Source organism: Bufo gargarizans, chromosome 5, assembly GCF_014858855.1.
Source record: "Bufo gargarizans isolate SCDJY-AF-19 chromosome 5, ASM1485885v1, whole genome shotgun sequence".
Lineage (NCBI taxonomy): Eukaryota > Metazoa > Chordata > Amphibia > Anura > Bufonidae > Bufo > Bufo gargarizans.
This window is the reverse complement of record NC_058084.1, coordinates 232,752,799-232,777,924: the sequence shown is the minus strand read 5'-3', so window position 1 is coordinate 232,777,924 and position 25,126 is coordinate 232,752,799. Positions and strand designations below refer to the sequence as shown.

The window sequence follows — 25,126 nt, the reverse complement described above, 5'->3', positions numbered from 1 at the left end:
CTCTGCGTCTAGAGGAAAGAAGGTTTGTACACAAACATAGAAGAGGATTCTTTACGGTAAGGGCAGTGAGACTATGGAACTCTCTGCCTGAGGAGGTGGTGATGATGAGTTAACTAAAAGAGTTAAAGAGGGGCCTGGATGTATTTCTGGAGTGTAATATTTTTGCAGGCTATAGCTACTAGAGATGGGTGGTTGATCCAGGGAGTTATGCCTCATTCACACAGTCAGTGTGTTCCATCAGTGATTTTGAGCCAAAACCAGGTGTGGCTCTAAACAAAGAACAGATGCAGATCTTTCCCTTATACCTTATTTCTGTGGAGGCTCCAATCCTGGTTTTGGCTCATAATCACTGATGGAAATCACTGACCAGAACACTGACGTGTGAATAAGGCTTTATTCCGATTGCCTGATGGGAGTCGGAAATGAATTGGATTCGACCTCACGTGTTTTTTTTTTTGGTTTTTTTTGCCTACCTCTGGATCAACATGAGGATAACAGGCCAAACTGAATGGACAGATGTCTTTTTTTGGGCCTTATAAACTATGTTACTACGTGTGTCCTCACACGCAAAGTGTCCCTTGCTGCATTCTTTTGGGGGGGGCACAAAACTCCCTTTCCTGGGATTGGTGAGGCTCCCAGCAGAAAGATCCTAACTGATCCAATACTAATACTCTAACTGGGATCCCAAATACCTAAGGCTTGATGGAGCTTTTCCACATATCTTGTGCGTAGTCAGATTTCTTTTCTTTTTCTTTTAGGTCCTGGTGTCATTCAGAAGCTACATGAGGGTCCTGGAGAAATGGGGAAACCTGTTGTCCTTCCTAAGGAAGATCAAGAGAAGATGAAGGAGATGTTTAAAATCAATCAGTTCAATTTAATGGCCAGTGAGATGATTGCGCTGAACAGATCTTTGCCTGATGTCCGTCTGGAAGGGTAAGTGAGTTGCAGCATTTATCAGGATAAAAGCTGCTTGTAGTTGAAAAGGACACTACTTTGAGAAGATTGGTTGCCAAGTGCTCATTACATATGAAATTATTTTTGCTGGAGACGTCAATCAATGCGACCTGTAAATTGCTTATTTTTCTACCTTATATAAAACAATAAACTAATGTGCCTTAAACTAAAAGGGAGTTCACGTCTGATAAATCTATAATGTAGCATTCGCCACACAAAAATAAATTCTGTTCACATTGTACATTGCTTAAAAGATGACTGCTGTTTGCAACATGTCTAGAAAATAAGCATCTTAAAGGAAATGTGTCATCAGAAAACCATAAAGTCCTGTAGTTATCGCCCTGGCAACTAAGGCTACTTTCACACTGGCGTTTTGGTTTCCGTTTGTGAGATCTGTTCAGGGATCTCACAAGCGGCCCAAAATGGATCAGTTTTTCCCTTAATGCATTCTGAATGGATAAGGATCCGCTCAGAATGCATCAGTTTGGCTCCGTACCGCCTCCATTCCCCTTTGGAGTTGGACACCAAAACGCTGCTGAGCAAAACGGATCCATTACGACACACAATATAAGTCAATGGGAACGGATACGTTTTTACTGACACAATATGGCACAATTGAAAAGGGATCCGTCCCCCATTGACTTTCAATGGTGTTCAAGACGGATCAGTTTTAGCAATGTTAAAGATAATACAAATGGATCCGTTTTGAACAGATGCATGCGGTTGTATTATCTGAACGGATGCGGTTGTACAGATCCATGACGGATCTGCACCAAACACTAGTGTTAAAGTTGCCTAAGCCTAATATGTGCCACTTCATGGTCTGTACAGATCACTTTATTGTAGTTACCTGCTTATTTGTCATACTAATCCTGCCTGTAATGATATGACAGGATCCACCATTCACAAGAGGTGATTGTCAAAGATTATCTATGCTTTCTCATACATTGACCTATGCACAGGTAAAGGCGTATTTACATGCACTAAGCAGCAGCAGATTGTTGAAGGAATGGTTCTTTCCTGACACTTCCACATTATAAAAACAAGGGATTACTATTGGGATCTCTCATACAGCTACATTGTTTCTGGGCAGCAGATGGCAGTTAAGACAGCATGGTCTATGATAATTTAGGTACCCAGATTGTCGGGAATGAGCATTTGCAGGAACTTTTGTTCCCGATACTGTGCCAGAATATCCGGGCCTCTAAATCCACCTTAAGGAAGGTTTCACATCACGTTTTTGCAATTAGTTTAACCCCTTCCCGCAATATCACATACATGTATGTTGGGGAATCTGGTGCCTTACCGCATTCTCACGTGCATGTACGTGATGTGATCAGGTGGGTCCAAGAGCTGCACCCATCCGATCCGCAGCACGGGCCCGGCTGTTACTGATAGCCTGGTCCCTGCTGCATCCACCGGCATCGCTGTATGCCGTGATGCCAGCAGATTAACCCTTTAATGTGTGCGGAGTTTACAGAGGAAGAGGGCTCCATCTGACTCCATCGGCCCCCTGTGCTGCACTGACAGCATGCCGATGGTAGTCATGGCAGCTCCGATGCCTTACACAGGCATCAGAGCCTGCCAGACACAGAAGCCCCGCAGATCCAGCCTGAGGGCTTGGTCTCCTAGGCAACTGTCAGAACAATACAGAATGTTTTGTACTGAATTGAAACTGGGATCAAACCTTACAGTGGGACAAATATAAAAAGTGGGGGGGAAAAAAGTTTTTTTTTAATAATATATTTTTTTAAGTTTCAATAAAAAAAAGGCCCCCTTACCATAAAAGTGTTTTAAACAATAAATAAGACATATTAGGTATCACCACGTCTGTAATAACGTGCTCTATAAAAATGTCACATAATTTACCACCTCAGGTGAACGCCGTAAAAAAAAAAAATTGACTGCACCCAGCAGAGCGATGTATTCGGCTTTATCTCTCAGCCGGACACTGCACCATTGATTAAAATTAAGTTATTGGGGATTTCTTTGCACAAACCACTTGGACCACTTTTTTACCTCACTGTTTTACTAGTGACACTTATTTAAATATTATTTTAATTTGCATGCCACATCACATGCACAGTACTGGACATGTGGAGGGGTCAGGACCTCCCCTTTCACTCCCCCATCTATGCCTTTTTGGCTTTTTTAATGTTTTTAAGGCCCCATGCACACGGCCGTGTTTCACGGCCGTGTGCGGGCCGTGGAACCGTGGCCTGGATCCCTCCTGAGAGCAGGAGCGCACGGCGTCACTGGTTGCTATGACGCCGTGCGCTCCCCGCTGCCGGCACAGTACAGTAATACACTGGTATAGATCATACCAGTGTATTACTGTATTGCGGCGGCCTCAGGGAGCGCACGGCGTCATAGCAACCAGTGACGCCGTGCGCTCCTGCTCTCAGGAGGGATCCAGGCCGCGGTTCCATGGCCCGCACACGGCCGTGAAACACGCCCGTGTGCATGGGGCCTAAGTGTGTCTAGAAGATGTTTGTGTTGTATGAGCAGTCTGTACCTGATGAAGGGGTGCCTAACCTGCGGCCCTCAAGGTGTTGCAAAACTACAACTCCCAGCATGCCCGGACAGCCCACAGCCATCAGCCTACAGCAGGACATGGTGGGAGTTGTAATTTTACAACAGCTGGAGGGCCGCAGGTTGAGCATCCCTGTGCTAAGCTATTAAATCAAGTTTGTGTCGTCATCAAAAATTGGTTATTTGCGCCGTGGGAGTTTCTTCTTTCTATTTGGATCTATCCGCCTTCTTAGGGAATCCAGGCATCCCTACGTGGAAGTGCGTACATCCCTGGTTGCATGACCATCTGCTTTGTGGGTCCATTACACCCCATTTAAGCCTTCAGTAGTGTTGTGCCTATTGATCGCACAACCCATTAAGGTGAGCCTCCAATTTGGAGTACTTTGTTTACTTATTTGGATTGTACTACCCTATGATGCGCCTATTGTGTTTTTCATAGAGAAACACCGCCTGTTACGCTGTAAAAATAAATAAAAAAATGAGCAAAAAAAATTTGCATTTTTTTAAGTCACCTTACATCGCAAAAAGTGTAATTCCAAGTGATCAAAAAGTCAGATGCACCACAAATCATACCAATCAAACAGTCATCTCATCCCGCAAAAAATGAGACCCTACCTAAGACAATCGCCGAAAAAATAAAACAAAATCTATAGCTCTTAGAATATGGAGACACTAAAACATGATTATTTTTTTGTTTAAAAAAATGCTGTTATTGGGTAAAACTTAAATATAAAAAAGGATACATATTGGGTATCACCGCGTCCGTAAGAACCTGCTGTATAAAAATATCACATGACCTAACCCCTCAGATGAACATCGTAAAAAAAAAATTACAAAAAGGGTAATTTCAAGCTATCAAAAAATTATATACAGCCTAAAATAGTACCCCATCAAACAGTCATCTCATCCCGAAAAAAGTAAGTACCTACATAAGACGGTCGCTAAAAAAAATATATTTCAGAATATGGAGACACTAAAGAAATCATGTTTTTTTTTAAATGCTTTATTATGTAAAACTGAAACAAACAACCAAAAAAGTCATATTTGGTATTGTTGCATCCAAAACATTCTGCTCTATAAAAATAGCAGATGATCTAACATTGTAAAATCAGAAGTATAAAAACTGTGCCAAAACAGCTATTTTTTGTTACCTTACCTCAGAAAAAGTGTAATATGGCGCAACCAAAAATCATATGTACCCTAAAATAGTACCAACAAAACTGCCACCTTATCCCATTGTTTCCAAAATGGGGTAACTTTTTGGGAGTTTCTACTCTAGGGGTGCATCAGGGGGTCTTCAAATGTGACATGTCAACTTAAAATTATCCCAGTGAAATCTGCCCTCCAAAAACCATACAGCAGTTTACAACCACATATAGGTTGTTTCTGTAAACTACAAAATCAGGGTAATAAATGTTGAGTTTTGTTTAGCTGTTAACCTTTGCTTTGTTACTGGAAAAAATGGATTGAAATGAAATATCTGCCAAAAAGTGAAATTCTGAAATTTCATCTCCATTTTCCTTTAATTCTTGTGGAATACCTAAAGGGTTAACAAAGTTCGTAAAATCAGTTTTGAATACCTTGAGGGGTGTAGTTTCTAAAATGTGGCAATTTTTGGGGTGGTTTCTATTATGTAAGCCCCACAAAGTGACTTCAGATCTGAACTGGTCCTTAAAAATTGGGTTTTGGAAAATTCTCCTAAGCCTTCTAACGTCTCAAATCGTGTCCTGGACATAGCAGCAGAGAACATGGGCATGTGATGAATTGGGTTCGTGGACCAATATGACCGCAATTCATGCTTTTTAGTTAGACCCATGTTGAGGAGGAGGCCCAGAAAAGTTTTAATTTCGGAAACTTGGACTGGTTTCCACCGGAAAGACTGGGCATAAGAGCTTCCCGGGTTGGCGGATATAAATTGTGTGGCATACCGATTTGTTTCGGCCACGACTAAGTCCAAGAGCTCCGCAGTCAAGAACAGCTCAAAAAATCCCAGGGCCGAACCGATCTGAGCTGTCTCAACCCGAACTCCAGACTGGGCAGTCAAAGGGAAAACTACAGGTGCGGCTGAAGTTGGGGACTGCCAATCAGGGTTTGCCAGCACCTCAGGGATTCTAGGGGCTCTACGGGCACGTCTTTGCGGTGGCTGCGACGGGGTCACTACTGCTCGTGCCACCGTACCAGCTTCAACTGCCCTTCTGGTGCTCGCCACTTCACCAGGTTGTATGGCAGTGCTGGTACTAGGTCCAGGAAGGGCTGCGCTGCTGGTGTATGCCTCACCACGTAATCCGACAGCACCAGCCCCACTCTGCTGCTCTTGAAGCGGATCCTGCGCAACCTGCGGTCTAGCGACACGGGGCCGGGTACGCCTGGTGCTATCAGGGACCTCAGCCTCCTCGTCCGAACTTTGGGTCAGAGAGCCACTGCTTTCTACAGGTTCGTATTCTGACCCGCTAGATTCGTCAGATGAGGGTTCCCATTCCTCATCCGACTGGGTCAGAAGCCTGTAGGCCTCTTCAGAAGAATACCCCCTGTTAGACATTTGGGCAACTAAATTTAGGGGTATTCCCTGAGACTACCCAAGAATAAAAAAGCAAGCCTGTCTTACAAAGGGGAGGCTAGTGAAGTACCGGAGGCCGCTGCGGTTGATAAAAAATAACAAAACTGATTTTTTTATCGCCGCAGTGCGTGTAAAGTGAATGTGCAGTGATAAAAAAATAAATAAAATTTTTGTCACTGCGGTGGGGCGGGCGTGGGCGTACGCACGTGTGGGCGACCGATCAGGCCTGATCGGGCAAACACTGCGTTTTGGGTGGAGGGCGAACTAAAGTGACACTAATACAATTATAGATCTGACCGTGATCAGTTTTGATCACTTTCAGATACTATAAAAGTACAAATGCTGATTAGGGACCTAAACTATACCTAAAACCTAACAGTCAATACCAGTGGAAAAAAAAAGGGACAGTTTGCACTGATCAGTTTTTTCCTTTTCACTAGTGATTGACAGGGGCAAGAAGGGGTGATCAAAGGGTTAATTGGGTGCTGGGAGGTGATCTGGGGGCTAAGTGTGGTGTAGTGGGTACTCACAGTGATGTGTGCTCCTCTGCTGGAACCAACCGACCAAAAGAAGGAGCAGAGGAGCACAGCAGCCATATAACCCCATCATATTTACTAATATGATGGGTTATGTGGCTTCTGATTGGTTTTTTTGAAAATCATCAACCTGCCAGCCAATGATCGTGGCCGGCAGGTTGATGATGAACCTCTTCTTTGATTTTTGCCGGCCCGCGATGCGCATGCACGGGCCGGCTTCCCCGGAAATCTCGGAACGGCGCGTCCACCCAGAGCAGCACGACCGCCGAGAAGACGCAATCCTGCGTACAGCGGTCGTGAGCCGGTTAAACAGATGGCAAAAGTGTCATGTGAACCCACCATAACAGAGCATGCCTAGAAAACTCTTCCATAGAAGTCAATGAGACCTCTAGACCATTGTCTGTGGCAGTTTTCTTTAATACTTTCTAAATGCTCATAAGAACAGCTCAGGCAAGATGGCAGCTCCCATAATCATGTTCAAAAATAGAAATAAATCTGAAAAATAAAAACTGATTAGAAAAAAAAGGATGTGTACTGCTATCTGGTTTTAACTGGCAGACATTTTTGACACATTTCCTTAAAATTTTCATTTCAAATGTTCTGTTTAAATGCTGGCTCAGTCATCTGCAGTATTTGTCTGTCTGGAATGGACATTTACCTGCCATTGTGGGGCTGATTGAGACACATTTTACTGTTGAAAAATTGAAATATATGCGAAAACCTTGGACGCAGTACGCATACCACTCCCACTACTCGGCCTTTTCACGAGGTGTTAGTGTTTACATACATAGGAATGTGGATTATGAGCCATATGATCAATGGATTGATAAAGAGGGAAGATTTGTATTCCTATATGGCCGGTGGAAGGGACTGATATGCGTACTTGCGTTTGTATATATTCCTCCCCCTTTCTCCTCGGAAGTACTTAGGAAACTTGCAGAGTATTTATGTAAGTGGGATCCGTGTCCTATATTAGTGTCGGCAGACTTTAATTCTATTATGGATAATAAGGACAGGGTATCCGAGTATAGCGGAACGGGGAGTATGAATGATCAACCCACGATCCTTAGCGGGATCTGCCAGGAGATGGGTCTTATAGATGTGTGGCAGTTCTTGTATGGGAAAAAAACGTCCTTCTCCTGTTTTAGTAGATCTTGCAGGGCCATGTCTAGGATAGATCTATTTCTAGCAATTGCAGAATTTTCGGAACTGATTCAAAAAATGAAGTACGAACCACATGGTATATCCAATCATACTCCAATGTTAATTTCGACGGCTGACTCTCTACCCCCCGTGGGGAAAAAATACTTTAGGCTAAATCCACATTGGATACAGGTGATCGGTGACCAAGAAAAAATTGGGAAAGACATTTCAGAATTCTGGGCACTAAATTATGGATCCACACACATACAGGTCCTTCTAAAAAAAAAATTGCATATTGTGATAAAGTTCATTATTTTCTGTAATGTACTGATAAACATTAGACTTTCATATATTTTAGATTCATTACACACCAACTGAAGTAGTTCAACCCTTTTATTGTTTTAATATTGATGATTTTGGCATACAGCTCATGAAAACCCAAATTTCCTATCTAAAAAAATTAGCATATCATGAAAAGGTTCTCTAAACGAGCTATTAACCTAATCATCTGAATCAACTAATTAACTCTAAACACCTGCAAAAGATTCCTGAGGCTTTTAAAAACTCCCAGCCTGGTTCATTACTCAAAACCGCAATCATGGGTAAGACTGCCGGCCTGACTGCTGTCCAGAAGGCCATCATTGACACCCTCAAGCAAGAGGGTAAGACACAGAAAGAAATTTCTGAACGAATAGGCTGTTCCCAGAGTGCTATATCAAGGCACCTCAGTGGGAAGTCTATGGGAAGGAAAAAGTGTGGCAGAAAACGTTGCACAACGAGAAGAGGTGACCGGACCCTGAGGAAGATTGTGGAGAAAGACCGATTCCAGACCTTGGGGGACCTGCGGAAGCAGTGGACTGAGTCTGGAGTAGAAACATCCAGAGCCACCGTGTACAGGCATGTGCAGGAAATGGGCTATAGGTGCCGCATTCCCCAGGTCAAGCCACTTTTGAACCAGAAACAGCGGCAGAAGCGCCTGACCTGGGCTACAGAGAAGCAGCACTGGACTGTTGCTCAGTGGTCCAAAGTACTTTTTTCGGATGAAAGCAAATTTTGCATGTCATTCGGAAATCAAGGTGCCAGAGTCTGGAGGAAGACTGGGGAGAGGGAAATGCCAAAATGCCTTAAGTCCAGTGTCAAGTACCCACAGTCAGTGATGGTCTGGGGTGCCATGTCAGCTGCTGGTGTTGGTCCACTGTGTTTTATCAAGGGCAGGGTCAATGCCGCTAGCTATCAGGAGTTTTTGGAGCACTTCATGCTTCCATCTGCTGAAAAGCTTTATGGAGATGAAGATTTAATTTTTCAGCACGACCTGGCACCTGCTCACAGTGCCAAAACCACTGGTAAATGGTTTACTGACTATGGTATTACTGTGCTCAATTGGCCTGCCAACTCTCCTGACCTGAACCCCATAGAGAATCTGTGGGATATTGGGAAGAGGAAGTTGAGAGACGCAAGACCCAACACTCTGGATGAGCTTAAGGCCGCTATCGAAGCATCCTGGGCCTCCATAACACCTCAGCAGTGCCACAGGCTGATTGCCTCCATGTCACGCCGCATTGAAGCAGTCATTTCTGCAAAAGGATTCCCGACCAAGTATTGAGTGCATAACTGAACATAATTATTTGAAGGTTGACTTTTTTTGTATTAAAAACACTTTTCTTTTATTGGTCGGATGAAACATGCTAATTTTTTTAGATAGGAATTTTGGGTTTTCATGAGCTGTATGCCAAAATCATCAATATTAAAACAATAAAAGGCTTGAACTACTTCAGTTGTGTGTAATGAATCTAAAATACATGAAAGTGTAATGTTTATCAGTACATTACAGAAAATAATGAACTTATCACAATATGCAAATTTTTTTAGAAGGACCTGTGCATTATGTGTGGGATTCCTTGAAGTCAATGATAAGAGGGGCATATAGTATGAGGATTATGCGGGAAAGGGCGGAATATGCCAACACTGAAAAGGAATTGGTAGAGAGGGTCGGGGCGCTTGAGGCGGCCTTGGCCAAACAAAATGAGAATGGCACTCGATCATTACTAATGGAGACAAAGAGGGAATACCAGACTTTTCTTTATGAAAAGGCGCAACATAGATGCTTTTTTGCTGGACAGCAAGATTTCTTTGAGAAAGGCAAGACAGGTAGAATGCTGGCATCGGCGATTGCTATTCAAAAGGCCCAAATCCCAATAATGAAAATAAAACTGCCAATGGGTGTACTAACTAATGACAGCTTTAAAATCAAAACTGCCATCGTAGAACACTTTACTAAAGTGTATCGGTCGGACCTCGGGGTGGATGACGAAGCCCAGGCTCTTTTTTTTTTTTAAGGTATGGCACTCCCTTGCCTTTCCGGGCAAGATAGTGCCAAACTAAATTTGCCACTTTCTCTTGAAGAGGTGGAGAAAACTGTTGACAGTATAAAGGGCAATACGGCTCCGGGCAGGGATGGTATACCTTTTGAATTTTACAGAGCATTTCGCAAAACCGTACTGCCTCTTCTTCTGCAAATGTTTACTGAATCTTGGAGTAGTGGTTCACTCCCCCCCTCCTTGAGGGAAGCCTCCATTTCCTTAATCCTGAAGAAAAATAAAGATAAGACAGAGGTGGGGGCGTATCGCCCTATTTCGCTACTTAATACCGATTACAAGATATATTAACGAAAGTACTTGTAAACAGATTAAGGGGGCTTGTTCACCATCTGATCCATTCGGATCAGACGGGTTTCATCCCAAAACGAGATATACAATGTAATATTTGCAGGGCCTTTCTTAACGTATATGTTGGGGAGGGGGAGGATCGCTCCATCCTGTCTTTGGACGCTGAGAAGGCCTTTGACAGGGTGGAGTGGTCCTTCCTGTGGCCGACTTTGGATAAAATTAATTTGGGCGAACATTTCATTAAATGGATAGTTACTTTATTTGGATTCTAGGGCCAGGGTTAAGATAAATGGGATCGACTTGGAACAGCTTCCCCTACAGCGACGTACACGGCAGGGTTGTCCCCTTTCACCTCTGATATTTGCCCTAGCTCTGGAACCTCTCGCTTGTAAAATCCGGCAGTATAATCAGATCATAGGATTTGGAGGGAGAGGAGAGGAAGATGAGATTAGTCTATATGCGGACGACATTCTTGTATTTCTGAGGCAGGGATGGAAAGACGTTACACCTGTTATGAATATCTTGAAAGAATATGGGGTGATATCGGGGTATAAAGTAAACTGGGATAAATCTGAACTTCTCCCTCTGGTCCGAGTGCCCCCTGACAGGCCCTTAGGCATTAAGTTACTCGGACTAACTGATTCCATCCGATATCTGGGTATCAGTATAAGTGTGGACCTGTCTCGATATAATTCCTTAAATATAACTCCTATGGTTAATAAGATCAGGGAGAAGATCCGGTCTTGGCAGAAGCTGCCTCTGTCACAGGAGGAAAGGATTGCACTGATCAAGATGGTGGTCCTCCCTATTGCATTATACCCTCTGACAGCATGCCCGATATGGATTGATGATTCTATCTTTGGGTTAGTGGACAAATTAATGAACGACTTAATCTGGGGGAGGGGAAGGGTTAGAATTAAGCAAAAATATCTCTGTATATCGGAGAGAAGGGGTGGCCTTTCCCTTCCATTCCTCCAGGGATACTATATTGCAGCACAGATAAAGTGGTGTTTGGGAGGGGGAAGGGCAGAAAGCCAGGCCGCTTTGTTGTTGGGTATCCTCTCAAGGGATTTCCAGGGGCCATATGGGGATATTTTTTCTGTCCTGGAGACTGGTCATTTGGACATGAGGAAAAAACAATGTTTGATTAGCGATACACTAAATAAGGTTTGGAATAAGATAAAAAAATTACTGGGTGAGACATTCCCTACTTATTTTACCCCACTTTGGCACAATTATAATTTAAAAGAATTTAAGTCAATTGTAGATTATAAATACTGGAATTCACGCGGAATTAAACGCTTAACTCATATAATATCACACGGTAATATTATTCCTTTAGATTAATTAATAAAAGGTAACACCGTCTTTCTTAGATATAGGTATGCACAAATTAGTCACGCATATATGAGCACTCAGGATAAAAGTTTATTGGCCATTAGGGCAAGCCCCTTTTTGGATTATTCTTTCAGATTTAAGGATACTCAACTTACACTCAATGTACCATAAACTCCGGGACTGTTTGGGGGAAATAACTATATTTAAAAGTGAGGGAGGCTGGGAAGCTGTATTGGGTGAGGGGAACAGCTTGGAATGGGATATGGTATATCAAAACATAAAAAAAGTATTGATCTCTCAGAAATACAGATTGATACAGTTCAAGATTGTTCACCGCCTATACTTTCCCCCCCGCCTTCCTCGCCAAGATATTTAAGGAAAGGAAGGACTTGTGTTGGAAATGTTCATCAGAAAATGCGGAGTTAGGTCACCTACTATGGAATTGTCCAGAAGTGTGTGGGTTTTGGACTAGTATTTATGAGGAATTATATAAAAGATATAAGATCAAATTGAAGCGAAGTTTTACGCAGGCAATACTGGGTCTTTTCCCCCCGCTCTGAGCTAACCCCCTACCAATTACGAGTAAGCATGGAAGGTTTTATGGTGGCAAAGGCCTTGATAATTAAATATTGGGGTACGAAGAATAGCCCTAGTTTTTATGAATGGAGGGCTCTGCTAGACACTATTGAGGCCTATAGAAGAGTGGCAAGGAAATTGGAGTGATGGCCCCCCGAGGGGGCAGGCTCCCTTACTTGCTTCAGGCTTGCAAGATCCCTTATACTGGGAATTTTTGGAAACAGAAATCAAGGTAGATATTAAAATAAGGACGGATCCCGCAGCAGGGAAACAAAAGGGAAAAAGGGATGGGGTGGGTTAAAAGGAACAAGTGTATTAACGTGTATAAAGTGTATTTGTAAATTTTAACTGGTTGACATGAGAACTTGTATATTTGCTCCAGAAAATAATAAAGGATTAAAAAAAATAATAATAATATAAATATATACATACATATATATATATATATATATTTTAACATTGAGGGACTGAGTTGACGTGTGATTAACATTGGGGGGGGGGGGGGGTCTTCTTAGGCCTCTGAGGTATGAATAACATATTAATTAATTTGAATTAACAAAAATATTTTTCTCTTCTAAAACCTGCGTCTTATACTGTATTTTGTATATGGTGATCTGTGTTTCTCATATATGCTGTCTTTTTTGCTGGTTATGTTGTGTTTCAGCATATATAGGCACCCCATGATTGGTCAGTTACTTGATATTGAATTGGTGCTTCCCTCTCTCTCTCTTAACAATTTGGATATGGCTTCTTCTTTTCATGATACAGCTTTAACCTGCATTCGTGGATTGCACAGAAAACTGTTTTCACAGACAATGATTTGTGGACATGTTCCTGAGCCTATGCAGTGATTTCCAGTACAGAATCATGCCTGTTTTAATGTCTCCTGAGGGCCTCTACATCACGAGCATCCAAAAATGACTGTCGGCCTTGTCTGTTGTGAACATTGATTTCTCTAGATTATCTGACTCTTTTGATGATACTGTGTACTGTAGATGGTGGGATATGAATAAAGTATTTGCAATTTTATATTGAGGAACGTTCTTCTGAAATAGTTCCACAAGTTTTTACAATTTTTGGCAGATTTGTGAATCTCTGCCTGTCTTTGCTTCTGACAGACTCTTCCTCTCTAAAATGATTTTTTTATATCATATTTGTATGTTTTTTTTGTTTTGTTTTTATCACCACTCGCTTTTCCAGCCTTTCGCATCTCTTGAAACATCTGATGTGTTCTATGATCTATTGTGATTAAAATGTGAGTCTCATTGCATTTGGTTATTATTTTACATATATTTACATTTTACATAGCATCCAACCTTTTTTTTTTTGCAATTGGTGCATTAAATACCTGTAGCCTCACCACGATCAGTTTCCATGACTCTTGGTCATAAGACTCTTACATTCAGGCTTGGACTGGCCCACAGGGGTACAAGGGAATTCCCCGGTGGGCCCCTGAGCAAGGTGGGCCCATAGTCTCCCACCCCCTGGCACATGACACATTAGACTTACTGCACTACATACATATATTCAATGTACAGCATCTCAACCAGCCTATGTTTATATAAAAAACTTGTTAGATTATTTATTATATTTGAATGTATCCATACGGTGGGCCCCCAAAATAAATTTTACAGGTGGGCCCTAGGTACCCCAGTCCAACACTGCTTGCATTAAATAAGGAACATGAATCATTGCATGGATACTTCTGTATTAAATCTGTATTAGACCCTTGCTGCCATCTGCTTCCTGTGGCTTTCCTCTGTTTCTAGTTTATTTACAAATGCCTATCCGGGCAATAGAACCTGTCTTGACCCAGGTATAAATTAATACTTCACTTTTATTTGAATACAAGTAAAACCTAAATGCTAAGTGTGTGCGAGGTGCACTCTTTAATTGAACTTAAACAGAACCAAAAAATTAAAGGGGTGTTAAAAACACAGTACACCACTTCACTGATAGGTGTATTGCGTTGACAATTAGGCGGGGTGAAGAAATGTGCACTATCTCTCACCCTTACCACTGTAAGGGCAGAACACTACCGTACCACCGTCCGCGGTGACTCTGCCAGCTGAGAATGGTTGTGATAACAACCATATAGAGTGGTGGGAGAAATGGAAATATCAACCCACTATGTGAATGGCGCATAAAGCGTCTCAGTTGATCTCAGACTGGGATTAACACCGCAACACGGACTCGGTGCACAGTAGCCAAAACCACAACTAATTTGATTGCTAAACCAAACAACGTCGGCCAGCCTGACCGCTAGTTGCTGGTTAACAGTGGAGTGGTGCACAGCGATTAAAAACTAACACTGCCCCCCGACATGTTTCACCAGTATTCTGGCTTCTTCAGGGGTTAATGGGCAGCCATGAGTGACCCCAGTCACATGGTGTGTAATTAGTGTGTAAACTAATTGACAGGTTAGCCATCCTATCAGTTACAAAGGACAAAGCACTGCCAACCAATAGTGTCCTTAGACACACCCCTACAATCTGATTGGAGTGCCGGACACCGTCGCTCACTATACGCATCATCAGAAAAAAAAGGGATACCCTAAAAAGGTCGTGCATCAGGCCTATATTAGGGCAAAGAATACCGATAGGATGGAATTAAGAGCTGAATCCAAAGACCCCAAAACACATGTTGTCAGATGTATTGGCACCTACGATGCCCAAAACAACCGGGTGTTTCGTATTCTGAAGAAACACTGGCAGGTATTGTGGGCGGGTAATGACCTAAGTACAGTTATCACGCAGAATCCTAGTGTCACTTACCGTCGAGGTAGAAACCTGAAGGACGCATTAGTCCACAGTTTTTCGCCCCGCACTGCCTAGAACTACCTGGCTTAAATCTAATGTAGTGGTACTTATCCGTGTGGAGACTGTGTCCAAATATCTTGGCAAAAGACAACTTTTCCCATTTTTTTATACAAAGTTGGCATTTGACCAAGATATTTTTCTCACCCAGCATGGGTATATGTAAAATGACACCCCAAAACACATTCCCCAACTTCTCCTGAGTACAGCGATACCAGATGTGTGACACTTTATTGCAGCCTAGGTGGCCAAAGGGGCACATATTCCAAAGTGCACCTTTCGGGTTTCGCCGGTCATTTTTTACACATTTTGATTGCAAAGTACTTCTCACACATTTGGGCCCCTAAATTGCCAGGGCAGTATAACTACGCCACAAGTGACCCCATTTTGGAAAGAAGACACCCCAAGGTATTCCGTGAGGGGCACTGCTAGTTCCTAGAATTTTTTTTTTTTTTCTTGTCACAAGTTAGTGGAAAATGATGATTTTTTTTCCTCTTTTTTTCCTTACAAAGTCTCATATTCCACTAACTTGCGACAAAAAATAAAAAATTCTAGGAACTCGCCATGCCCCTCACGGAATACCTTGGGGTGTCTTCTTTCCAAAATGGGGTCACTTGTGGCGTAGTTATACTGCCCTGGCAATTTAGGGACCCATATGTGTGAGAAGTACTTTGCAATCAAAATGTGTAAAAAATGGCCTGCGAAATCCGAAAGGTGCACTTTGGAATATGTGCCCCTTTGCCCACCTTGGCATCAAAAAAGTGTCACACATCTGGTATCGCCGTACTCAGGAGAAGTTGGGGAATGTGTTTTGGGGTGTCATTTTACATATACCCATGCTGGGTGAGAGAAATATGTTGGCAAAAGACAACTTTTCCCATTTTTTTATACAAAGTTGGCATTTGATCAAGATGTTTATCTCACCCAGCATGGGTATATGTAAAATGACACCCCAAAACACATTCCCCAACTTCTCTCGAGTACGGCGATACCAGATGTGTGACACTTTTTTGCAGCCTAGATGCGCAAAGGTGCCCAAATTCCTTTTAGGAGGGCATTTTTAGACATTTGGATCCCAGACTTCTTCTCACGCTTTAGGGCCCCTAAAAAGCCAGGGCAGTATAAATACCCCACATGTGACCCCACTTTGGAAAGAAGACACCCCAAGGTATTCAATGAGGGGCCTGGCAAGTTCATAGTATATTTTTTTTTTCGCATAAGTTAGCGGAAATTGATTTTTTTTTGTTTTTTCTCACAAAGTCTCACTTTCCGCTAACTTAGGACAAAAATTTCAATCTTTCATGGACTCAATATGCCCCTCAGCAAATACCTTGGGGTGTCTTCTTTCCAAAATGGGGTCAGTTGTGGGGTGTTTGTACTGCCCTGGCATTTGAGGGTCTCCGCAATCATTACATGTATGGCCAGCATTAGGAGTTTCTGCTATTCTCCTTATATTGAGCATACAGGTAATGAGATTTTTTTTTTTCCGTTCAGCCTCTGGGCTGAAAGAAAAAAATGAACGGCACAGATTTCTTCATTCGCATCGATCAATGTGGATGAAAAAATCTCTGCCCCAAAAAAAAATGGAGGGGAAAGGCGTCTGCCAGGACATAGGAGCTCCGCCCTACATCCATACCCACTTAGCTCGTATGCCCTGGCAAACCAGATTTCTCCATTGGCATCAATCGATGTGGATGAATAAATCATTGCCGATATATACAAAGTGTTTGCCAAAGCATAGGAACGCCGCCTCCTCCTCAGCTCGTATGCCTTGGCAAATGTATCTGTCACTGCAGAGGAGAAAATCCCGTCTTGCAGCCCCGCATACACCGACTTGCGTGTAATCTGACAGCAGCGCAATGCTTCTGTCAGAATGCACATCGGTGCTGCAGCTAGTAGATCGGTTGGTCCACCTGGAAGGTAAAAAAACATAAAAAAGAAGAAAACAGGCCACAACGCAATAATTTTATTAACTTTGGAACAGAACATGTAAACTTTAACTTTTTGAACTAAACATTAACGTGTTTGCTTACTGTTTTTTATTTTTATTTAACCTTTATAGAACAAACCTCTCCTTCCCCATGGGTCAATGTGCAAAGCGCAAATCGCCCAAAGATGTGGCGAAGTGCGTTATGCACTTTGTCCCATGTGAAAGGAGATGTTTGCAGCAGCTGTGAGTGAATGGGCCCTAATAGCCCTGTGTGCCTGTCCTGGTGAGATGATCCCTATGCTAATAGTGTACCTGTGAGTGGTACTTCCGGAAACACTCTCCAAAGCATAGGGCAGGGTGGTCAGGACAGTCAGGACAGAAATAGCGGGTGTCACGCCTTATTCCACTCCTGCTACAGACACAACATTTTTTTCGGGGTGGCGGTCGGTTTGAGGTACCAGGAACGACACTGGGGAAATGTCGCTCTTGTAGACGGCTAACTACACTGGTGGATGGGGCCACGGAACCTCCTGGGTACAGGAGGTTCGCGATGATCTCTTCCTGAAATTTGAGGAAGGATCCAGTTCTCCCAGCCTTACTGTAGAGAACAAAACTATTGTACAGAGCCAATTGAATTAAATATACAGACACCTTCTTTTACCAGCGTCTGGTTCTGCGGGACACTAAATACGGAGCCAACATCTGGTCATTGAAGTCCACCGCTCCCATGTTAAGGTTATAGTCGTGGACTGAGGGGGGCTTTTCAATGACACGGGTTGCTCGCTCAATTTGGATTATCGTGTCTGCGTGAATGGAGGAGAGCATGTAAACGTCACGCTTGTCTCTCCATTTCACCGCGAGCAGTTCTTCGTTACACAGTGCGGCCCTCTGCCCCCTTGCAAGACGGGTGGTAACGAGCCGTTGGGGGAAGCCCGCGCGACTAGTTCGCGCGGTACCACAGGCGCCAATCCGTTCTAGAAACAAATGCCTAAAGAGGGCCACACTTGTGTAAAAATTGTCCACATAAAGATGGTACCCCTTGCCGAATAAGGGTGACACCAAGTCCCAGACTGTCTTCCCACTGCTCCCCAGGTAGTCAGGGCAACCGACCGGCTCCAGGGTCTGATCTTTTCCCTCATAGATCTGAAATTTGTGGGTATAGCCTGTGGCCCTTTCACAGAGCTTATAGAATTTGACCCCATACCGGGCGCACTTGCTTGGGATGTATTGTTTGAAGCCAAGGCGCCCGGTAAAATGTATCAGGGACTCGTCTATGCAGATGTTTTGCTCAGGGGTATACAAATCTGCAAATTTCAGGTTGAAATGGTCTATGAGGGGCCGAATTTTGTGGAGCCGGTCAAAAGCAGGGTGGCCTCTGGGACGGGAGGTGCTGTTATCACTAAAGTGCAGGAAACGCAGGATGGTCTCAAATCGTGTCCTGGACATAGCAGCAGAGAACATGGGCATGTGATGAATTGGGTTCGTGGACCAATATGACCGCAATTTATGCTTTTTTGTCAGGCCCATGTTGAGGAGGAGGCCCAGAAAAGTTTTAATTTCGGAAACTTGGACTGGTTTCCACCGGAAAGACTGGGCATAAGAGCTTCCCGGGTTAGCGGTTATAAATTGTGTGGCATATCTGTTTGTTTCGGCCACAACTAAGTCTAAGAGCTCCGCAGTCAAGAACAGCTCAAAAAATCCCAGGGCCGAACCGATCTGAGCTGTCTCAACCCGAACTCCAGACTGGGCAGTGAAAGGGAAAACTACAGGTGCGGCTGAAGTTGGGGACTGCCAATCAGGGTTTGCCAGCACCTCTGGGATTCTAGGGGCTCTACGGGCACGTCTTTGCGGTGGCTGCGACGGGGTCACTACTGCACATGCCACCGTACCAGCTTCAACTGCCCTTCTGGTGCTCGCTACTTCACCAGGTTGTACGGCAGTGCTGGTACTAGGTCCAGGAAGGGCTGGGCTGCTGGTGTATGCCTCACCACGTAATCCGACAGCACCAGCCCCACTCTGCTGCTCTTGAAGCGGATCCTGCGCAACCTGCGGTCTAGCGACACGGGGCCGGGTACGCCTGGTGCTATCAGGGACCTCAGCCTCCTCGTCCGAACTTTGGGTCAGAGAGCCACTGCTTTCTACAGGTTCGTATTCTGACCCGCTGGATTCATCAGATGAGGGTTCCCACTCCTCATCCGACTGGGTCAGAAGCCTGTAGGCCTCTTCAGAAGAATACCCCCTGTTAGACATTTGGGCAACTAAATTTAGGGGTATTCCCTGAGACTACCCAAGAAAAAAAAAGCAAGCCTGTCTTACAAAGGGGAGGCTAGCGAAGTACCGGAGGCCGCTGCGGTTGATAAAAAAAATATCAAAACTGATTTTTTTATCGCCGCAGTGCGTGTAAAGTGAATGTGCAGTGATCAAAAAAAAATATTTTTTTTGTCACTGCGGTGGGGCGGGCGTGGGCGAACGCACGTGTGGGCAACCGATCAGGCTTGATCGGGCAAACACTGCGTTTTGGGTGGAGGGCGAACTAAAATGACACTAATACAATTATAGATTTGACCGTGATCAGTTTTGATCACTTTGAGATGCTATAAAAGTACAAATGCTGATTAGCGATACGCTAATCAGCGAATAACGGACTGCGGTGCGGTGGGCTGGGCGCTAACTGATCGCTAACTACCTAACCAAGGGACCTAAACTATACCTAAAACCTAACGGTCAATACCAGTGAAAAAAAAAAAAGTGAGAGTTTGCACTGATCACTTTTTTCCTTTTCACTAGTGATTGACAGGGGCAAGAAGGGGTGATCAAAGGGTTAATTGGGGTGATCTGGGGGCTAAGTGTATCACAGTGATGTGTGCTCCTCTGCTGGAACCAACCGACCAAAAGAAGGAGCAGAGGAGCACAGCAGCCATATAACCCCATCATATTTACTAATATGATGGGTTAAATGGCTGCTGATTGGATTTTTTGAAAATCCTCAACCTGCCAGCCAATGATCGTGGCCGGCAGGTTGATGACAAACTTCTTCTTTGAATTTTGCCGGCCCGCGATGCGCGGGCCGGCATACCCGGAAATCTTGCGTCTCGCGAGAGGACGCACCGGCGCGTCCACCCAGAAGAGCACGACCGCCGAGAAGACGCAATCCTGCGTACGGCGGTCGTGAGGAGGTTAAAAACCTAGGTGCATCTTATAGGGCGAAAAATACGGTAATTAATTATAACTTTTTGTGAATTGGGACATTTAAACTCGCTTTTTAAATTTTTATTCCAATTTAAATCTAGTAGGAGTCGGAGTCGGAGTAGTTTCATTTTTTGTCAACTCCGACTCCAGGTACCCAAAATTGCCTCCGACTTCTCAACTCAGACTCCGACTCCACAGCCCTGGGTGGATCTATCGGCTAGATAGTCTGTCCCAAAGGGCTCAAGGAAGGTTTTGCCTTCACTGCTTTTCTTTGATAACTAAGGAGGGTCTGTAGTTTGTTGTTCTGTTGTGTGTTTTATATTTTTCTATTTCTGCAATTTAAGTGTCTACTGACACCTATATTAGTATCCAGAGATTGAGCCAAGAGGTTTTGAGTACCCCATCCACTGGTTTGACTAATAATGAAGGGCTTTGCTGGAACATCTAGTGTCAGTTTATTAGTAATAATAATAATGAAAATACTGACACTTGTTTTGGACAAAATGCATATTCACTGCCACCAATACTAATGTCATTCCTTCAATCACTTTGTCCTGATGGTGCAGACGACGTGTCATCATGTAGTAGTTTCACCCCTACTTGGCTAAGTCTCAATGCCATCTTCACTTGGCTAAGTCCCAGTTATTGATGTGAATGCTTGTGCAATAGCACAATTATATATATATATTTTTTCTGTTTTCTGTCTGTCAGCAGGCATATGCCTAGTAGCCTACTGCACATTACTTAAACCAGGTAGTGCTTATGCGCAGCGCTGTATTGTGAGGCATACGTCCACTTTTGCAAATGTCCGTTTTCGTCTTTGGATGTTGGTGTGTTGTCTCACTGCACAGGTCCTCCTTTACGGGGCCTGAGTTCGTGCGCAGCCATACAGTAGATAGCGCAGCTATTGCTCAATCTTACAGTACCAGTGGATGTTTTCCAAGTGTTTGCGCAGGCACTTCGGGTGCAGCGCGTCATTGATGACGCGTATAGTGGGCGACGGTGTTTGGCTCAGTCTAAGTCCGTGCGCGGTGAGAGAGTGTGCCAATGTTTAAGGATGAAGACTGATAACGTTTTTTTTTTCTGAGGATGCGTATAGTGGGCAATGGTGTCCGGCACTCCAATCAGATTGTAGGGGTGTGTCTAAGGACACTATTGGTTGGCAGTGCTTTGTCCTTTGTAACTGATAGGCTGGCTAACCTGTCAATTAGTTTACACGCTATTTAAACCCCCAGGTGGCCAGGGCAGTTTTAGTTTTTACTCGCTGTGCACCACTCCACTGTTAACCAGCAACTAGCTGTCAGGCTGGCCAACGTTGTTTGGTTTGGTTTAGCAATCAAGTTATTTGTGGTTTTGGCTGCTGTGTGCCGAGTTTGTGTTGTGGTGTTAGTTGCCACTAATCCCAGTCTGAGATCAACTGAGACGCTTTATGCGCCATTCACATAGTGGGTTAATATTTCCATTTCTCCCACCACTTTATATGGTTGTTATCACAACCATTCTCAGCTGACAGAGTCACAGCGGGTGGTGGTACAGTAGTGTTCTGCCCTTACAGTGGTAAGGGTGAGAGAGAGTGCACATCTCTTCACCCCGCCTAATTGTCAAAGCAATACACCGATCAGTGAAGTGGTGTACTGTGTTTTTAACACCCCTTGAAATTTTTTGGTTCTGTTAAAGTTCAATTTAAGAGTGCACCTCGCACACACTTAGCATTTAGGTTTTACTTGTATTCAAATAAAAGTGAAGTATTAATTTATACCTGGGTCAAGACAGGTTCTATTGCCTGAATAGGCATTTGTAAATAAACTAGTAAAATTACCTTACCCAGGTCAGGTCCTAATTATATTCATTTCCTCTGTTTCTGTTAAAGCTAGACAGTCATTTCTTGTTAAAATTTATTTGCCAAATGATCTGTTTGTTCTTCGGAATACTTTAGTTGGACATTCAGACATCTATTTCTGGTTTCAGTTTTACAAATCTCGTTTTATACTGGGATGTAAATGTCTTTGTCTTTTAATTGTAAACTTGTTCTAAAATTTGATTGATTCATTTTTGGTTTTCTCTTCAGATGTAAAACAAAGGTCTATCCAGATAATTTACCAACCACAAGTGTTGTGATAGTGTTTCACAATGAAGCCTGGACAACCTTATTAAGGACTGTGCACAGTGTTATAAATAGGTCACCGCAACATCTTCTTGAAGAGATTGTACTTGTGGACGATGCCAGTGAGAGAGGTTAGTGTCGGAAAACAGATTTATCATCCAGTCTTAGAAGCAGTACCTCCAGAAAGGCAGCCATCAGAGAAAAATGTTTATTTAAAGTTGGAGCCTCCTCTGTATAGATAACACTCTGTGACTCCTGTTTTTAACCTCTACAGGACACATGCCGTACCAATACGTCATGTTATCCTGGTACTTAAAGGGAACCTGTCATGTGGATATTTGATTATAATCTAACTAATTATATACAATCATTAACTACTAAAAAGTACCTTAGATGTATTCACTTACTGGTGTGACAGATGGTTACCTCATAATATACACACAAAGATGCCGCATGCTAATGAGCTGATTCGAGTCTGGCGTGATGTCATTGAGTCCAGCGTATATTTAATCCAGAGCTATAGCCACTCCCCTGCTCACCTGCTGTTGATTCCTATGGAAACAAACTGTCATTCAGCAGAAGGTGGGCGGGGAGAGTCAGGAGCTCATGAATATTCATGACTCGTCATTATCAGCTGGAGCTTTTCAATACAAGATGTTGGCAGATTGACTGGGTCAATTAAAGAAAGTTACCCAGCATTTTGCTAAGCGAATCAGTCACTTATTTATGTTGCCCTTAGTTAGGACACCATAAAACTGGTGACAGGTTCCCTTTAAGGAAACATGACGTACCGGTACATCATGTATGGTTCCGATCACCGGCGGGCGTTGAGCGGAACCCGGTGCCTGCTCAAATCATTGAGCAGGCACCTAGGCTAAATGCGCCGAGGGGTCCTGACCCCTTCCCCCCCATGTCGGCGATCTCAGAAAACCGCAGGTCAATTCAGACCTGCGGTTTTCTGTGTTTCCGGCTAATTCGGGGTCTCTGAAGACCCGATAACCCGGAACAAGATGGTGATGGTGGTGGTGTGATTTTACCCCACCAATCGCCATCCTGCGATCCTGAGAGGTAATGGTGACATCACCTCTCAGGATCGCCTCTGATAGGTTGGTGGGCGGGCCGGCGGCAGATTCAAATGTTGCCAGCACCTCTCCTCCTCCTTTTGTGTCCCGGAGCCAGAGGAGAGAGGAGCGCTGCCTGCACCTCGTGGATTTGTGCCAGCATCACCCCATCTATGCCCCCCAGGACCCGATCTGTGCCCCAGCACCCCCCATCTGAACAGCAGGTACTTTAGGGAAAGGTTGGGCTAGGCAGGGAAAATAAAGGGAAAGTTAGTTTGAAAAACTTTGATTGCATCACCCTAAGTTAGGATGTCTGGGGTCCACAGCACAGCTGTGTGACCCTAGACCCCCCAGGGGTGCTGCCGCTTATGTCTTTTTTGTGTACGCTGGCTGTGGCTGGCACTCTTAGCGTCCGGCCACTGTTAGCGCATTGCACACCCCACCTCTGATCAACTTCGGACGGTTGATCATCGGTTTAGAATAATTTTTTTTTCACATTTTTTGCCCTTTTTTTTTTTCTGTTAGTTTTAGGGGGAGTTTGCGAACACCCGTGCCCCCACACACATGCACACCAAATAAAGATTTACACACACACGTACACACGCAGACACACACGCTCTCCTATGGCCCCCTGGATGTTCTCAGCCGAGGAGGCATACGCCCAGCTTGCCTCCGACTCCGAGAGTCCCAGTGAGGATGTGGATGACCCAACTTTCCTGTTGTTATCTGCATCGTCCTCATCAACTAGTGATGATGATGAGCCCCCAAGGTGGCGGAGACCCTGCCAGACAGAGCAAGGGGACCACCATGTTAGGGACCCTGTGACCCACCCTAGTACGAGCAGCTCTGGGGCTCGTACTAGTTTTTCGGCCCGCCAGTTAAATCCACCGGAGCACCCTGCCGGTGAACTTGTCTGGTGTACCCCAGAGCGATACAAGCCTGTGATTTCTGATTTTGTAGGCCAATCAGGAATCCAGATTTCCACAGTGGGCTGACTTTTTGTCATTTTATTTCAGTGACCCACTGGTAAATCTGATGGTGGAGCAGACGAACCTGTACACCCAACACTTCGTTGCTCAACACCCGGGCTCCTTTTTGGCCAGGCCCGGTGGCTGGACGCCGGTCAGTGCAGCCGAGATGAGGAAATGCATATGGGCCTGGTCAAGAAACCCAGTGTCAGGCTGTACTGGAGTGGGGACGTCCTCTACCAGACCCCACTTTACAGTATGGCCATGACACACTCCCGGTTTGAGGCCATCCGGAAATGTCTGCATTATTCAGATAATGCAGCATGTCCCCCCCTGAAGTGATCCTTCCCATGACCATCTGTATAAGATACGGCCGGTCATCGATCTCTTCGGGGCCAAATTCATGGAGGCCTATGTACCTGGAAGGGAGGTCTCGGTTGATGAGTCTCTCATTGCGTTCAAGGGGAGACTCATTTTCCGCCAGTATGTGCCCTCCAAGCGTTCCTCAGGGTACACTTACAAGTTTCGTGTCTACGAGGGGCGAGATTCCCGAATTCAACCCCAAGAATGTCCCCCCACTCTGGGTGTTACCGTAAAACTTGTGTGGAACCTTATGTACCCATTGCTAGATAAGGGTTACCATCTTTTACGTGGATAACTTTTATACTAGTATCCCCTTGTTCCAGTCCCTTGCCGCCAGATCCACGTCTGCTTGTGGGACTGTGCGGAAAAATCAACGCGGCCTCCTTGCCCTCC

At 44.2% G+C, this 25,126-nt stretch overlaps 1 protein-coding gene across 2 annotated transcripts in view; it reads left to right on the top strand.

The window, feature by feature from the left end:
- The window catches only part of GALNT1 (polypeptide N-acetylgalactosaminyltransferase 1), a 554,146-nt gene that overhangs the window by 207,881 nt on the left and 321,139 nt on the right, over positions 1-25,126 (top strand). For both annotated transcript variants that reach the window (XM_044293081.1, XM_044293083.1), the window contains 2 exons: positions 759-933; positions 22,306-22,472. In XM_044293081.1, the coding sequence (XP_044149016.1) occupies positions 759-933; positions 22,306-22,472 (342 nt within the window). The remainder of the gene's footprint in view (positions 1-758; positions 934-22,305; positions 22,473-25,126) is intronic.